At 41.4% G+C, this 18,864-nt stretch overlaps 1 protein-coding gene across 2 annotated transcripts in view; it reads right to left on the bottom strand.

Annotated features, from left to right (window-relative positions):
* Positions 1-16,176: 16,176 nt before the first annotated feature.
* The window catches only part of LOC115549668 (glutamate receptor, metabotropic 4), a 143,258-nt gene continuing 140,570 nt past the window's right edge, over positions 16,177-18,864 (bottom strand). For both annotated transcript variants that reach the window (XM_030365006.1, XM_030364996.1), the window contains one exon: positions 16,177-17,463. Coding sequence is in view for 1 of the 2 variants with exons in the window: in XM_030364996.1 (XP_030220856.1) it covers positions 17,414-17,463 (50 nt within the window). In the remaining variant the exon portion in view is untranslated. The remainder of the gene's footprint in view (positions 17,464-18,864) is intronic.

Genomic DNA, 18,864 nt, shown 5'->3' with positions numbered 1-18,864 from the left:
GGGTGGACTAGAATACCTCCCGTTGCCAAGTCGTATCTAAGGTCTGTCCTATTTACTGGAGGAGTGAACAACGTTTCCGTTGCATAAGAACCTTAACAGACAGGTAATGATTATTCCAGGTATTAGTCAAACCTGGAATATTAGTCAAACCCTCAGGCATTACCAGGGAAACTAAATTATGGCTTGTGCAAAACTTTATATTTAACTTTATAAAAAACACATGAAAATATAAATGAATGATCTTAATTTCTTTTCTTTGGCAAGTGACCATGGTATAAGCGGGATAATGCCATTCGAGGTGTCCAAGACATGTTTGATCGATAGTAATCAGAGGGGATTACTTTTTGAGGGAGATGACCTCAAACAGAGTATGCATTTAGTAAGCATGCAATACGAATAAGAAAAAGCATCATTATTAAAGTATTTGAAATGTTTTATTTTGTTGGCAAGCAAGAAATAGAATAAACAGGGGTAATCACCACAAGGCAGGGCAATAAACAGTTTGATATGCCCGGCTCGTGGAAGGTTACCGCCCTCGACTTCGTCCCGGGCGGTAAGCCGTCCACGAGCTGGGTATAACACACTATTTATTGCCCTGCCTCTCGGTGATTTTCCCTTACGTGTTGAACGGTTAGAAAAGTATTTTGTCAGTTTAAAGTTAAACGGTTAATTGTTGAAATTCCGAGGTCCAAGCTCTTATAACTTCGATATTCATAACGTACATATACATTTGTGTGTGTGATGTGCAAGCAAAAAGGATTACAATAACTTAATATTACTCACATTAGGGATAGTAAAAAAAACGCTGTTAAATACAATGCATGAGTTAACCGTCTATTATTTTAATAGTCTTTCATGAAGATTAATACTTGATGTCGTTTTTGCAGAATTTATTCATGAAAAATCTAATCTCATAGACATCATATCTCCAAACTTGGTAACAAGGGTTAGGAAACAACCATCCCTCCCGGAAATACAACATCTGTACCCCTTTAACCCTATTCAGGCTGTTCATGCCTTCACACTCCTAATGTGTACATCCAACTGCATCATACTTAATGGAAGGGCGCACTCACACTTGGCAAGTTTGCCTGTTCTGTGCTGCAGGAAGATTCAGCATGATTCCCCCCCTGCCCACTCCCCCCGCTGGCCCGTGGTCACACTGCTCCCCATGATTGCTCCTTCATACATACGTCATCACGTCGTAATACGATAAATACGTCATCACCAAGCGTGGTGTCCAGCTGCGACTGAATGCTGCCGTCGGCCCAAATTTCAAGTAAACACTCGACTTCACTATCGCACCAACGTAAACCCACTCGTGAACCGCTTGCCGCCATTGTTTAAAATGATTGTTGTGGGGAAGAAGGGCATGGACCATAAAGAAAGAAGGGCGCATGGACTACTTCATCCAGCTCACGTTGCGTATCCGCGTGTCATCTCATTAGCATCTGTACTTTGGCCTCGGCACACCTCTCCCAAGTGTGCCGTGGCCAAGGGGCTGTTCTGTGCTGGAATACGGATGGCGTGGTCACACTAGCCAAACGTTCTAGACTTTAGTATGCAAATGAGCTCGGGCACGGGGCTGCGGCCCTAGTGTGAGTGGCCCCTAAGAACATGATTCACATGTTGAAACGATTACTGTTGAAACGATTCTTGCGGGAATTTGCAATGTTTTGCATTTTTGTTTACCGTTCGCACAAAATGTGATCACCATTTTCTCGCAGTCTCGATGTTATCGATTTTTAGCAGATTTGGCATTTGGGAATTAATCATGTCAAGCGATTCATTCTGTCAACATGACACTTCGAAGGTTCTTTTGAAAACTAGGTTACTAGCGGTGTCCCCACCATTTAGAGGCCTGAGGCAAGCAGAAGTGAACAAATCTGAGGTTATGAGATCTAGCCATTTATTAATGTGTTTGTGGTCATTGAAACACTTTTCTACAGAAACCTGTACAATCTATCTGGGAATAAATGTCTCTGTATTCCTCATAATTACAAAATAAGCATCCCAAAAAAAAACATAAAACAAGAGCATATCTTGTAATTACGCGATTATCACTTGTTAATCTGAGTAAAGGCCTTCATGTCATTGAGTTCGATATCAATTGAGTTAATCTAGATAATGTTATACCTATGCTTAAAACAATGCAACATTTTATCCATAAAAAATAACCATTTTGAATGTTCTTGCTCAATCTGAACGCTTTTTCGTTTGGATTTTAGTTTGGACTGACAATTCTCCGACCTCTTAAGGCCTTGGAGAACATTACAATGCAGTTTGCCACAGGTCAATTGTTTGCGATGCCAACTATAATATTCAATATTAAAAAAGAAAAGGCCAAACGCATTAATAAAACAAGTGAGGGTGTCCAGAGTCTTAACGAGTGGGTGGTGTGCTTCAGAAAGGTCCCCCAGGCTGATTCAGAAGAATGAGAAGGATCTGTCCGAAATATGAGAAAAAAAGACATTGGATAGATATAATGAAGACATTTCTGCATGGCTCTCGGGTTTCACATTTCCCCTCATCAATTCTAGCCTCGTGAGACCATCCAAATATTCAAGTTTGTTTTTCTCGATTGAGTCTGTCCTCGGCTGGACAGTAATTGATTGGCTAGGCCGCAGCCTTACTTTGTTAAAAAAAACTCCAGCCAATCATTGCTCTCTTCGCTCCTTGCCAAATCCGGTTGGAAATATAGCAAAAATCTCCTTCGGTGCAGATTTCTGTTCATCCTTTAACATCGTTATTCAGTCTATTTCGTTTAAAAGTTCTGATTGCTTCGTAGATTGCTGCACTTTCCTTATGCACTGCCATTATTGTTTGGCTGACTGCGACTATGGCACTTCGTGCTTCTTCATGAACTTAAACTCCCTCCCCCTCTGTCCTTTTAATATTTTTGGAAAACGGGCTCGAGAACGGACTGATCTGCAGAGAGAAACAGGACGTGGCTTTAAAAGATCAGGATGGTTTTACGAGGCTACGCCAATTAAACGTTATACACAAAATCCAATCATGTATGAATTTATTCTCACATGCACACAATAACATCCACGTTCAAGTTGAAGCTGCATGTTATTCAATTGAATCTTACTTCTCACTTTCAATCTGCATTCGGGATATCTCTGTAATTGGAAAAGCCTGATCGGAAAACATCAGGGAATGGGAACGACTGGATCAGGTGACATAACAAATTCAGTTCCTGTCCTGATGCGGCACATATCCGACATTGGGTTTTATTTTTTACACATCTCTCAAGTTTCCTTGACACTGATTGCTCTCTTCCTTACAGATCAGTAGTCTTGTGATCCCAACTCGTCTGTTTAATCTCAGACCTCATCTGTCGTCAACGCCTTGTCTTCAAGTGGCTGTCATTGTGTGGCTTAAGACTTCTTTCACATCTTTCTTCCACTTTATTTTGCTAAACCCACGGCATTCAAATCGCTTTTTGTATTAATAGTGAGGTAGGATCCATTCGCTGGAGTCCTACCCCATTGAGCATCTTAGACGTTGTTTTTGGAGGCAAAACAAATGAGGGCCACAAATACAAAGACATTGTTGGCCTATTGCTTTCTTGCTATAACTTTGGAATGTTTGCTACAATAATTAGATTGATTGAATTGATTCAAACCACCTTGAAAAGAAAAACCTGTGATTTCTGAAAAGCTGTAATTGTCAGTGTGTGTGTGTGTGTGTGTGTGTGTGTGTGTGTGTGTGTGTGTGTGTGTGTGTGTGTGTGTGTGTGTGTGTGTGTGTGTGTGTGTGTGTGTGTGTGTGTGTGCGTGTGTGTGCGTGTGCAGGGCATCAAGTTCAGATAAAGTTTTGCAGAGGTCTAGAACCCTCAGCTCCGAACAGGCCAGAAGCCGCTCTCCTCCCGTGGAATCAGATTCCAGCCTCATCAGTTATTTGCCTATTTAAGTAGGCATTTAATTATTTTCCCTTAGCTGCAGCAACAGAACTGCTGTATCTCATCCCACTTTAAATGGCGCTATTTTGTTGCGATATTTACCACGTCATTGGAGCTCAAATTGCAGATGATCAAAAATCATCTAAAATTCATCACCTACAACATTGCTTCTCCTATTAAAATTAGAGTGCAAAGGCAGAGTTAACGAAAACAGTTAGTAATGCCAGGCTGAAAATATAATCTGTTGAATAAAACATACTGAGGTTAATTAACGTTCTCACCTAAACAAAAAGGAAACTGAAACCTGATCCTTATTCGGAATGAGATCAAACAGCAGGTTCCGCTCTGGCGGCCTCGTATGCAGACAGCCAACTGAAGCTGTGCTCGTCAGGCACCGAAGCGAGTGCCGGGTCCTGTGTTTTCCTCAGTGACACATGTTGCTGACGTAGTGCTTTATCTCTGGCTGCCAGCTTACATTGAGAAATATCTGCGGGGCGTGCTTATCATCTTGGAGTCGTTCTGTCAGCACAGACAGACAGGACAGGTGGCAGGCAAAAAGCAGCATCCTGGACCTGGGCCCCTCAACTTACATGCAATCTGTTGCACTCTGTGGCGAAGCAGCAGATGGATGAACATCATTATATCACAGGGTTCACAGCACCATCCAAAATTAATGTTGGAGGGGTTGGTTGAAGAACCGGTTAAAATAGTTGTTTATTTTCTTGTGACCATTTCTTAACACGAGAAGTAGCTTGTGAGGTAATTCCCCAAGCCTTTTATCAGGGTAAGTGATGCAAATGTATGGCAGTGCAGAGGTCACCGCACTAAGGGATGTACTGAGACATATGGGCAGCCAAGGCAGGGGCAGATGTTTTCCTGGGATGGGGGGTTTATTGGATGGTTATTGGTAGAAAAGTAGCTGAGTGGGATAGATTCAGAGAGCGACGCGGAGAGGGACGGAGAAAAAGTGTGAGATTGAAGGATTATACTAATTTATTGTCCTTAATTGCATGATGGGTTTTTAATTTTGGCAATTCATCATCGAGTTCAAAGGGGTTCATTCCTTTTGCCAAAGGCATTCCTCGCGACTTAGAAGTCATCCCAAAATTCATTTCAGTACTGAGAATGCTGTTTGAATAGCGTTTAGACGAGATCACCATGGCACATAAGTACAAGATCAGGAACCTAAACTTCAATCAACTCTTATGAGCTCGTTGTCTCCAACCAGAGCATACCAGCGCTGTTCAGCATCATCTTTTAAGAGCACCACCATGACAACCCTAATCATGACTGCCATCCCGTCGGTCCTTCCCCTCTTCTTCACCGGCGTTGGCCTGCTCGGCATCCGGGGGCGATGGCGGCGATGCGTCCTCTGGCATAAGACCATTCCTCTATTCAGGGCCTTCTCCTAATCCTGACATCAGTACCACTCCATTACACTCATGTACCACTCACACCTACACACAATTTCGAAGGACTCAAATTGGCCGACCACGTCTTGGTGGAGGTGTGTGGGCAGAGAACCGGAGAGGCTGGCCAGCAGCCAGGTGAGAATCAACAGAGACGGGGGCCCGAGAGAGAAATCAATCGGGGCTCCATGGAGCTGCAGCACAGCACTGTGCCCTGCAACACAATGATGCCCCTGTTCAATTATTTGTGCGACCACACAGTGCTGCTCGCGAATTTTGTTTACACAACCCATATGTCATCCGGAAAGGAATCTGAGCCGAACTAATCGCTAGGTTTTTGAGACCTAGCAAATAAGATGAGGCTGATCCAGGATCAGCAATTATGAGGTTTATTTGCATGCAGAGTACATTTGTTTAAGAGCTCTGCAGTTCTCTGAGGAGATCAGAGAGGAGAAGTATACATGAACTAGCGGGGAGGTTTGAGGCGATACTGTCTCACGGTGACATGTTGTTTATGCTTTAACTTAACTTTAACTGTGAGATCATCAAAGCTATGGAAGCGGTCTGTGCGGAGAGACAGACAGTGCCTGTGTAGGGTTGCCCGGGGATGAGGCTCTTCTGCTAGCCTGGCCTCGGAGCCCCAGGTGTGTATCCAAGTCATATTAAGCAATAGCACACTAATCAAGTGAGATGTGTTATCACAGGAGTGGGGTTTTGAGTTGGATTAATATTTCCCCATATCGCCTGTAAAGAAATTGCTGTAGCAATGTCCATGCTACATGCCACCTAAGGGGCTATTATTGGGCATCTCCAAATCCAGGACACAGGGTGGTGGTGTATAAACTGGTTAATTGCAGTGGTTGAGTATATAATACAGAGCACAAGGTGTGACAAGCTGCCATGCAGGAGATCTCCCTGAGTGTGTGTGGTGATGGCTGTTTAACCTGGGTGCATTGATTAGTCAATGCATAACAGGTGTGCAGCCTCAACCAGCCCATATTCCAATCAGTCTGACTCGGGTCAGGTGAGGCCGCTTACACCATCCATCAACCACACACACCCCACCTGACTTTATATGCTCATACCGAGATGGGTCATTTCAAGCTTCTTTGCCATTTCATAATAAAGCATATATTTATCGTCTGCATTGTCATCATGGATTGATGAATAATTGAAGAACCCGATGACTGTTGTTGAAAATCAAAACAATGACCAAAAATGTAATCTGTATCAACTAGAGCTGTCAGTTAAACGCGTTATTAACGGCGTTAACGCAACCCAAATTTAACGGCGTTAAATTTTTTATCGCGCGATTAACGCAATTATTTTATAAAAAAAAAAAAAAAAAACCTTTTTTTTTTTTTTGGCTCAAAACAAAGAAGCAGTAGCCAGTAGACTGCTATGTTCAAATGACATTTGTTCAAAGCAGTCGTTTAATTGCACTATAGGCTCTTTTTTTGTATCGTCCTGTTTTGATCAGTGTATATGCCAATGTTGTTATCAATAAAAAATCATTTGCACAAGGCAAGCCGATGCACTTCACCATGTTAATAAGAGAATTAAAATGAGAAGAATTATGGGACAAAAAAATCAAGGGATATTTAGCATAGAAAAAGAATTTGCGATTAATCGCGATTAATTAGAGTTAACTATGACATTAATGCGATTAATCACGATTAAATATTTTAATCGCTTGACAGCTCTAGTATCAACCCATAGCAGCTTATGAAGATTGGTATAGGTTTTCTTGGTATAGCTCCGGTTTTCTTGATTGTAGTATTTATTTCGCTGCGTTGTTATTTTAGCATGTTTGCATTAGCAGCTGCCGCACTGTCCAAGTGTCACCAGCCTCCATGTTTTGACAGTTTAGAATGAGGAATATTGTGTGTATCTTGCATCAACCCCAGGATCTTACAATCTAGGTAGCTCCTTCCAGTCGTGTAGTGCATAATGTGTGCAGTGTGCCTTTACCAAGTACTCTATCTCACCCTCCATCTCAGAATGTCAAATAACCTGTTTATAAGATAGAGCTTTTAATACAGGAATCCAAATAAAGAGGACTCCTATTCCTCGATCTTTATCGGAGCAAACCAAGATGGCAAGACGAGGTTTAATGTGACGAGATGTGCCACAGATGACTCGTATATTTACTGAGATATTAAATGCCCTCATCTCCAAATTCGCTGACATCAGAAAACCAATTCCCCCATCTAATGCTGCTGCTATCTGCAAGGCAGCGCTAGCCTTTTGCGAGGGAACAGGCAGGTGAGGCACAAAGCAACGCGTGTCGGATTCAACGGATTCAAACAAACATGCCAGTTCAAAGTGTACAAATAGGAATATTATTTAGAAATGTGGCGCAGAAAGAAAATACATTTCAATTCAAATAGTTGATTCCTGTATTCACGTAAAGGTCAACTGCTCCAACGTGTGGAGACCTTGTCTTGGGAAACAATGGCAACATATATACAGACACAGACACAGAGGAACAAAGGGATAGATCCATGCATTTATTGTTGTTTCAACTGAAATGTAATCCATAATGAATGGTTGTGGGGTACACTGTACAAATGAGTGCGTGTTGGCTTTCCCTATTACCGCTCTCCCACAGCTTATCGATCTGTCTGGTCTTTCTTATGAACTTTGCAACAGCAAGACAAACCAACTTGCACGCAGACATAATGGATGAACGTAGAACACATTGTAAATCATAGTAATGGCTCCTAAAATCAACTATCTTTATTAATCATATACATAATCATCTTTATTTATATCCTCTATATATGACATCTCTACCTAATATATATGGATATTGAAATATATTTATCTATATATATTGTTATATTTCATGCTCTTGTGATTGACAGCCAAGATGTATTCCCCGGACCAATCACGGAAGAGGCGTACTGATTTGTCAGAAATTGGTTTAGTAGTCTAAAATCTTAATGGGCTGGAAACAGATATTGTTCCAGCGCATTTCACTCACTAATAGCTGTCAGACTAGGCTATTTCTAACATATTCACTCTTAAATATGTCCTGCAGAACCTTACAATTGGACATCTTTTAGTCAGTCGATAAAAGTCTTTGTTTGGTGTGACTTTCTTCGAGAAAATCCAGACTTTTAGCGTGACAATGGGACGTCCTCCATCCTCTTCCTTTATGTACGTTTGTAATATATGTGGTGTCACTGGTAAGGTGTTTCCCATGGCCTTACCATTGCAGACATCAGGGTGAGTTGCTACAAGGAGATCTGCATGCTGAGGAGATTTTGTTTTAAACTCCCCTATCACGTGGTTCCAAGTTTTGCACAGACTACCTGAAATCTTTTAATTTCCTTAGAGTTCCTCCATAAGGGGGTCTGCATTATAGATATCTTGATTCCTTGTGAGTTAGCAGGCCATTAGAGATGCGAAGACAAGTTATTCCTGTTTGTTAGGAGAACAGGCTGAAGAGCGGGTCTTAATATTACTCTGCCTTTCAGGCCTCAAGGCTCTGGAGCAATCTATTCCTGAGAAGGACGTGCAAGTCAAAAGAACAGGTTTTACATCACTACTAAAAACCCATTTAAATAGCCTTGCTTTTATGTAAAATCCTTCCTCACTTGCCTTTTTTAATGATGTCGGGAACTATCAAAAAAACGGCACAAAATGAGCCATTATTTGTAGTTATGTGCCTACTTTTTTCCCTAACGAATATTTTGCTATCAGTTCACGATATTGTTCTTATCCTCTTAGCGTTTACCTATCCTAGACAACAATGAAGACGGAACAACTAATTAGCAACCCAATTGTATTAATATGGGCTGTCTTCATCCAGGTGGAACGATCCAAAATACGACCACATACCAAACGTGCGGCTAAACGTCTCGTCAGCCGTATTTGTATTCATAAGAGTGGAGGTAAAGGCAATGGTTTGCAGCACACTGACTAAACCGTGGGGGACATTATCCTTCCTCTGTGCGAAGCTCCTGAACCCTGACATCCACCCAGTGTTTGCCAACCGAGAAATGATGCCGGAATCCACGTGACGTCCAATTATGAGTGGACATAGAGGAGTGTGTCGCGGGCAGTGTGGCTCAAAGGTCCTCTGAGGTTCTGAACCGGATGAAACGCCGCCGGGACGAGGACATCTCGCCTGCTGACAAACCTCAGTCTCGCGGTCGGACGGACAGGCAGTAATCAAATTTCTCTGATCGCATCCTTCAGAAAAGGAACCGCTAGTGAGTGTGTGCGCGTAATTAATCTGGAGAATTAAAGCACTGGCCGTCTGAACGGCCTTGATCCCTCTCTCTGAGCAGCGTTTAGGTGAACCGCAACGCTCCTTTCCGGTGTCCCCTTGGAACAATGGAGACGCCGGAGACTTCCCTGCAATAACAGTCCATCCCTTTTCCTATCACCCTTATCGTCCACAAGTAGCCACTCGTTTAATCAGAGATGATTGATGACAAACGTCTTTTAAAGAGCAGAACGGATTGTGGAGTCAGGCCTGGAGTGGAAGGGGAGGCTTGAGACAGTTCATTTGACCGCTGTACCCACTGATCAACCTGCCGATTAAAAACCCAACCCCTCTTTCCACGCTATAATTACCCCGGCGCGTCCGACGCCTCAGAATAACTGTCATGTGCGGCACCGATTGCCCTGGTATGCGTTCAGCGCGGCGGTGAGAAGCGGGGAGCCCTCGCGCGGCCTCCCAGAAGCGTGCGACTGCTCATTAATATAGATGGGGTTTTTGTAGCAATGGCTGTTGCACTAAATAATTCAGAGGGTTCAGGGAAAACACATGGGCCATCTCGAGTCTGCAGCGCAGCTAGCTCCACGCCTAAATGCTGCTTCGGGGCCGGGTGAACATGCGACCTGGCACGGAGGCAGGACAGGGTGGGGAGAGACGGTGCGGAGCTGTGACAATCCTACATCGTGAGTCATTACTGCATCACCGGTGATGCGGCACTTGCTCACACATACGCAGTGGCACACACACACACACACACACACACACACACACACACACACACACACACACACACACACACACACACACACACACACACACACACACACACACACACACACACACTCATTCACACAGGCACAGCAAAGCACACACGCACAAGCACGGGCACGTACCCAACACAGATGGGGGAATAAAGTTTGTATTTTTGACAAGCCAAACAGCTTGAAATTATAATTGTTTTAATGTCTTTCTCCTTAAATGACTCAAGCTACACGTGATACCTTTAGAATAGTGTTTAGTATAAGGTGACGTTGACTGTTGCAGCGCCTGACAAAGATACTTCAATAGGACCACACAAAGAAGCACCTGCAGCACTACTGCTGGAATTAAGATTCTGCTCAGACATTCATCACACACACAGGAACACAGAAACACACACACAAACACACACACACACACAGGAACAAACACATACACACACAGGAACGCGCACGCACGCACCCACGCACGCACGCACGCACACCGCTAGATGAATGAGGGGTCTATTCCTGCTCGTGTTCCATTAAATCATCCTGTCAACGTGGGCATGCCGTCTTTATTGTGCAGATGGTTGTTGTAATGCCTATACTAAAGCTCGCTCCGTCTATTTCCACCTTAATGTACAGCGGTGTACATCACTGGAATATGAGGTCGCTGAATACATCCCATCCATCAATGATGGTCAAATCGCTTCACCACAGCCCGTTCAAAATTACAAATTTTGAACATTGTAAATCGAACATTTACACACAGTTGTTACTGAATTTGTATTGTATTTGTGTTTTAGTTTTTAGTTTTCCTTCCATTTATATACGTTTTCTTCACATTACAGAGGAGCTGTGTGCCGTTGTCTGCAGCAGGTCCTAAATGGTTTCAGATCAATGCAGTGTTTCAGACATTTCCATTTATATTCCCCCATCTTCATCTTCGATTATTTCAACCTTTTCTCTGCAAATAACTATCTGTAAACAGTATTTATTCTACAGAACCAGATAAATACATTGATCTTTACAATGCTGTAGGTCAGGTTATGAACTCCCTTGTTATCTTAGAAGTGCTTTATGCAGGTTGGTTCATTCTTCTGGGGTCGAGAGACTTGATGATGGAAATATTTCAGCTCTAAAGGGTTCCATTACACTGGCCTGTGGATTGTTATGTTTATTTGAGGTTCAGAAAGAGCTACTATTATCCATAATGAATTTCCGCCCGGGTATTTTCAATAGCTCGCTCTAGAAACGTGCTCACTTGAATTTCAATCATCCCTTTTCAGTATTGTGTTATTCTGTAATTTTCTGATTGTAAAGTCAGAAGTAAATTCATTGACTTTGCCATATTATACCAAGGAAATACTTTTATTTTTCACGCTGATAGCATGCTACACCATGTTGTTTAATGATGCATGCACTTTTTAAGGGTCGTCCTTAAAAACAAAACAAGAAAAATATTGGTAATGGTTACTAATCATTATTTTGCCTCGAAGCCAAGCCAGCACACAGCAAGAACTTTCTTTCACCGGATATAAAAACTATGAATGGGAGAATATGTTGATCAATGGTGTGAATGCTTCTCCTTCTTCAGAGGACAGGAGTGTGAGATACTGTGCGTGTCTGTTTGGCAACATGCTTTCCCCCAGTTTCGCACCTCCATCATTTTAAGCACACCAGGGGCCTGTGGTGTCCTTGTCGATGATGTTACTGTCTATTGTATTTCACTGGCAATATCAAAGTAATTGTTTTATCTATTAGGATTTCATTTTTTTCTACTTGATGTACATTCACTTAAGGCGAGACACGGCAGGCAAAATCATCCATTTTTCAGTCACTGGTCAATTTTGATATTTTGGGCTATTTTGCACCATTAACATGTAATGTTTCGCACAAAAGAAAAAAAAAAGTCAAAACGAAACATTTAGGTGTTTGTTTTATTATAGTTTGTCAACTTGCTCCTCTGAATTTTACAGAAGATTCACCAAAAGTTTGCTTTATTACGCACCGTTTCAAATTACAGCCGGTCTCTGTCATATGTGTTCCGTGGTATCATTGGAAAGCACTCGATCTGCTGCACAACATAAAACTGATATCTGATTGGCTGGACTCGATTTCCGACCGGACGATTGGTTCGAATGTATCACGTGGTATGTTCTCATGCTTGGTTGGCTTTTGCCATAAGAATCTTTAAAGGCCGTTTTCTCAAAATGAGTTTTTCCTCACACGCCAAGCAAGGAATCTCCACTTCTGTAGCACCTACATGCACCAAACTTTAGAATCTTATTCTCAGCTACTATATGAAGATTTTTACAGTGGGATTTGTTGATATATCATTCTTGGCCTGATTTACATGACATTTTATGCATAAAAATAGGGCGGCAATACATTTTTTTAAGGCATTGGCAGTATTTTCTGATTAACTGGATAACGAAAGGAGATATCCATAATCCCCTTTGTAAATATTTTTCTATTTAATATAGCAACAACATGAAAAAATAATTTTGAGCCTGGCTTTTTCCAATGGTCCGATTCTTCGTTTCAAAATGTATGCATATTTGCGCATATTTTATTAGATATAGCCTAATTAGCATATCTTAACATACAATTACAGAAAACTTTCAATGCATTTTCTTCTTCTAATCATGTGGCTAATCAACCGGTAAAGTTTCATAAAGATATCTGTAAGTTAAAAAAAAAATCGTATTCACCTGCCGTGTCTCGCCTTAATCAGTCTGTAGAGTAAGTAGTTCTTTCAGTCAAACGCTGCAAGAAAGGATCCTTCATTAAATGGAGGACGCGTTTGATTCTTGCAAGGGATGCAATTACAGTTTTTCTCGATTGTATACACACAAAAAATGGAACTTTGCAGACAATTCTGAAAACTTGAAGCTCATGTATCAACTACAAGACTCCAGACTGCTAAACTCTAAGCACAATTCCATTGTTTTCACATTTTTGCTAAACTCTAAGCACGAATCTCATCATTTAGCACACTTGGTTCACCTGGATCACATTGGCCTTCAAACGCAACAACTAATTACCAATATGTGTAACTCACTTCTCACCTGTTCAAACTCAACTGGCAAACCACCTCAATCATGTGTCAGAGCATAAAAGATGACTCGGTGAGCTCTACTGTGTCTGTCCTTTGGCCTGATCAGGATTGGAGGAGGGATACATACTGATTTACATGTAGATCTGTTTCACCTCATTTATATTCTTATTTTTACTTTTTATTGGCCTACGGAATGCTTTTTATGCAGTCAGTTCAGCTGAACATTTTACCTTATTACAGTAAAAATATATATATTTGCTTTGTTACCTTTTTGTACTTGTACTTGCACTGATTTCATCATTACATCCCCCGAGAGACAGTCTAAACATTTTCTTACTGTGGTGTTTTTCATTTTACTTATCAGTGCAATTACTGTACTGTCATTTACCAAAATAGGTAACATTGGTGTATTGTCAGAACAATGTTGCAGCATCAAATATAGGTGTAGAGTATGCCTCTGGGAAGCTGGGATTGTGAGTTTAGCCCATTGGAGTTCATTGGATAGACAAATATGCATAGTATCCTATTCTGATACGATTGTGTCAATGCAATATTTATATGATATATTCACAGTATTATATTACAATATGGCAACAGTCTTTATACTATATGTACCACCTAATTGCAACTTTAAAAAATAAAACTATTTCTTAACAATATTATACATTGGAATATGTAACATGGCCTCATGAAGCCAAAACATGTGTAAATAGTATTTTGATGGAAGTGTTTTGAATTGATCACACCAGTGTCTTATTGATGCTCTCTAAGAGATATTCATTTGAGAGCTGTGTTTACTTTTTGGTGGAAAAAATCAGTTTTGAGAAGAGTTTTGTGTAGTTTTGACTAAATGATTAACTCTTCTCAGGTTTATGTTTAGAGTTTTGAGAAATTGAGCTATCATTTCAGAAAACTTGTTTAAACGATTGAGAAAAACTGTAATACCAAAACAAAGGCAGTCACAAGCTATGATGACAAAGTGAGTGTTTTCAAGTGAAATATCATACCAAGTGCGATGTATTCCTTCCTTTAAAAGGCTAATTGGTTGCCTGCCAGCAGAAGGAAAGTCGAACGACAAGAACAGGTGAAGAGAAACAGAACAGATCAAGATAATTGTGATGGGAATGTGTGCGCTCAGTGTTTTTCTTAATCTCCCTGGATGTTTTTTCATTTAGTTTCCATTGATGGGGACAAGCCCCCACAGCCATCCCGGGGCCCAAGTTATTGCCTGGTCATTGATCATTCAAGCCTATGCAGCCTCTTATGAGATATGGGATAAATCCACTGCACGAGAGAAAAAAAGTATACTTTTCATTTGGACCCTACCATAACTCTGTCAGCTTTTATGTGGAGGGGGTATCTTCTCAATTTCTGCAAGGCCTATAGGTATTGTTTTGCTGACCATATTGATTGTGCACAGAACACAAGTTAAGCCAGAGTACTTTGTGTTGTATTGGACTCATTATTCCTCGTGAACCCCTATGCCACACACAGCGTGTCCTGTCGGGCGTTGGGCATTGGGGATATTTCTTTATTAATACAATTAGTTATCCTTTGCTGCCCATTGTTCAGTTCAGCTCTGTGCAATTGTTATAACAGGCAACGCTTGTGAAATGCTGGGAAAGAAACGATTACTGTGTGATGTTTTACTATTTTCTGTTATTACTTAATCTTTAATGACATACATTCCTTTATTCAAATCGAAGATATGGTAATCATATGCAGACACTGTTTCTTAGGAAAACACTTTTATTAGAAATATCTTGTATAAAAATGAACATGCTCTACACATCTTTATAATTTCTATAGATAATTCATTAATATCCAGGCACTGTCATCTCTTTTTATATATTTTTTAGCTTTACCTTTTTTGTTAAACAAGTCAGTACATAAATAAGACATGATCAATCCATTGTAATAACATACATTAACTTTAAATTTGGTCAGAACTTACATACTCTATTTTTTGCAACACAGAGTGTTGTGGTAAATTAACAAAGATGGTGGCAAAGAGCAGGAAATCTTCATATTCACAAACACAAACAATCTCACAAAATACTCCAAATCCAAACCATTAAATAAAAAAAAAACATTTGCGGCAACACCTCTGACATTTGTTGAAGCGGAGAGATTTGTTACGTAAACCAAATGATTGGCTATATATTTATATCCCCATTGCCGTTAATCCCCCCCTTGAGCTTTCAATAATTTTCATCAAAATATTCCCCTGACTTTGTTATGAGTCTTTCACATGCAACATACAGATTTTTGCATTGCTGAGGGTAACAAAGATGACTCGATGAGACAAACTCCATATGGTTGTTGTGCAAATCGTCCTTCCTCCATTGTGCTTACTTAACACAGAACGTCACAAGGAAGCTTCCAGGGAAATCTCTAAAACAAAGATAATCATGTATGGAAAGAGGCACAAAATGGAGACATGGGCCCTTATTTATCACGCAACCACACAAAGCTTCACGTTAGACCAAACTCAAGTGGAACACCCACTTGAACCGACAACGTCATGATTCAGGATGAAAGAAAGCGTCTGTTGGCAGTAGGGGGCATTATTTTCTGCATGTTGGTAGAGATCGGGGGTGACATACCACTTACTCTCTGGTTATTTGTCTCCTTGGTTATTTTGTCAGCGTTTTCAGATCACCAGCATATCCAACCGGTTCGTTTCTGGATATGGTAAGAGCTAGTCTAGGGGGAGTACATTTTGTTTTGCCTTCAAAATATTATTATTTATATATATATATATATATATATATATATATATATATATATATATATATATATATATATATATATAAATATAATTGATTTCCTTTCCGTTTTTTTTGTAACTCCCAATTTATTTGTTGAAAATACCACATCCTCTTCAGACATACTTTAAATAATCGTCATATTTTACATTTGTGGCATATAAAACGATTGCATGATAGATAAGGGCCAATAAACCTAGACAGTGTGCATGTATGGTAGAATCTCAAAGTGTCTTGGTGTGTGTGTGTGTGTGTGTCTGTGTGTGTGTGTGTGTGTGTGTGTGTGTGTGTGTGTGTGTGTGTGTGTGTGTGTGTGAGAGAGTGTGTGTCTGTCTGAGTCTGTGTTTGTGTGTGTGTCTGTGTGTGTCTGTGCGTGTCTGTGTATGTGTGTATGTGTTCAACACTAGTCTTATGGAGACGCCACCGTGAATGACCATGACACATGTTGCATTCCATAGACGTTGACAACACAGCACAGAAGACGTGAGGCTCCCACAGGCATGCTTGGGGACTATACACAGGGTTTATCGGACGTCGGACGGCATCATCTTTAGTACCGTCACAGAACGATAACGAGGAAACGGGCCGGTCCTCGCATTTCGTTTCGAGTTTTCCGACGCGGTGCTTCTTTTTTCGTTGTTTCTGATTACAGTAAAGCGAGTGGACACTGGAGTGTACCGCTGTTAGTGTGGCCTTACACTGGCATCTCCGACACAATGCCGCGCACAACTGTTTTGTCTGCGATGTCGCTTGCGTTTGAGCAAAAATAAACGCTTGCATTAAGAGCAAAGAAGGAAATACGCACAGTTCAAATGAGACTCGGACCTTTAAAAAAAGCAATCATGGTCATATTCTCCACACTTTAAAAATAACAAATATACCGCAGGCCCTGAACGGTTCGCTCACCTGGCCCGCGTCAGAAAGTAATGTTACTGCGCTACACTCGTATTACATCACAGAAAAGAGTGGAAACAAGGAAAAATACTTTGATGGGATTCTCTCAACAATTCAACCAATCTGCCACCTGACAACGAAATCCCAAACCCCCCAAAAATACCATTTCTTTGCAAGCCTTAATCGCTATTCAAAAACAAAAAGACATGACATCTTCTTCTTCCTCCTCTTCTTCTTCCTCTGCACAAGGAGTGACATTTCCCCGTCCCCATTACCCCTCGGTCCCTTCTCTCCCTTGGAGCTCAGAGTTTCTCCGGTATTTTTAGCGTTCTCTCCAGTGTCAGGTGCTCGCTCCTAAGGCAGGCTTCTCGCTCGTGGCTCCCTTGTGCAGCTCTCTGGTCGGTTAGATGGCGTGATTACTGTAGCTTATGTATGTCTGCTTGGAGGCCAATGCTGGAGACGGGGACAGCCCAAGAAAGACGGAGACAAAGAGAGAAGAAGAAGGGGGACATTCAATGTCGCACTTACACAGTCCATCGCAACTTTGTCAACCGCTATGTAGTCTGGACTATGTGTTGATGTACAGTCATATCTCTATAGATGAACGTTTAAATGGTGTCTACTGTAGAGTCAAACCAGGATGTCTAGACACCTGATAGAACTCGGTGGCAGCCAGTAATATCTTTAAATTGTGAGCCAAATCCTATTGCTGATCAATTCTCTCGGATAAATGTTGAAAGAAAAATCTGACTAAATACAAGATTTAATACAACGTAATTTAAGCTCTGGCCTTGCACAGCAATGATGCTGATCAATCGGTTTCAAGATTATGATGTGTTGCATAGTAATCATAGATAAAGTTTACATTGATGTGGTCCATCTGTACATATAATATGAGAGCAGTGTTTTTGTGTCAGGACTTCACTCTGTTGTCACACCTAGGACACATTGTAAGGCATCCGAGTGGTATTGTTTTGTAAAATGCACTAGAGTTCTTTCAGATGCAGGTCTCACACCACATGCAAAGAGCTGACATCATGTGGGCACCAGGCAGAGCATGCAGGATAACAGTGCCTTCCTGGTTCTATTCAAATCAACTCAGCGAGAAAAACACAAATGTTAGCAAAACATTTGTGTTAACATCATAGCTGTGTTTAATACAATGGTGTTTTATTTTATTGGTTAAATTGGTTAAGTTAACAAAAAGTAAATGACAATGGCAAAACTGAACAAGGAGTTTCCACGACACCAAATCTGTCTTTTGACTGCTTTTCACGACCACTTGTTGCAGGAAGACAACACAGTGCACAATAAGTTTGATGTGCACATGCCTGCCCGTGTGAGTGTGCATGCAGCCGTATCACTGCTCCAATATGAAATCATCCTGTGCATGCATGCTTGGAGGTAATCACCCGGCCAATCTGCCCACGGCAGATTTCATTGGTTAAGCCAAAGAGGGGCGAAGGCAATCAGAAGGCAGTTGAAAGACAGAGGGAGGAGGTGGGGGGGGGGGGGGGGGGGGGGGCTTAAAGAAAATGTGTGAGGTTGTTTAAAGTCATTAAGTTCGTCTCGGTGTGGGTGCCAGGTTAGGAACGTGCGCACGGGTTACACGATTTCCTCTGCACTTCACCCAGAGCTGCCCGCCGTGTGGCAGCCTTGATAAATGGACCTTATTTGAATATTTATGCGCTGCCAGGCCAAAATAAAAAATAGATGGTCGAGGAAGAATTGGATCTGGCAGACCCATCTGTCTTTCCCTGCTCCCTCTTATTGTTGTTGTACGTGCCATTACCGCAAATCCCCCCTTTTGTCAGCGGGGGGAACAAATCGTAGGGGACATGCAACCATCACTTG

Source organism: Gadus morhua, chromosome 1, assembly GCF_902167405.1.
Source record: "Gadus morhua chromosome 1, gadMor3.0, whole genome shotgun sequence".
Taxonomy (NCBI): domain Eukaryota; kingdom Metazoa; phylum Chordata; class Actinopteri; order Gadiformes; family Gadidae; genus Gadus; species Gadus morhua.
This window is presented reverse-complemented; position numbering and strand designations above follow the sequence as displayed.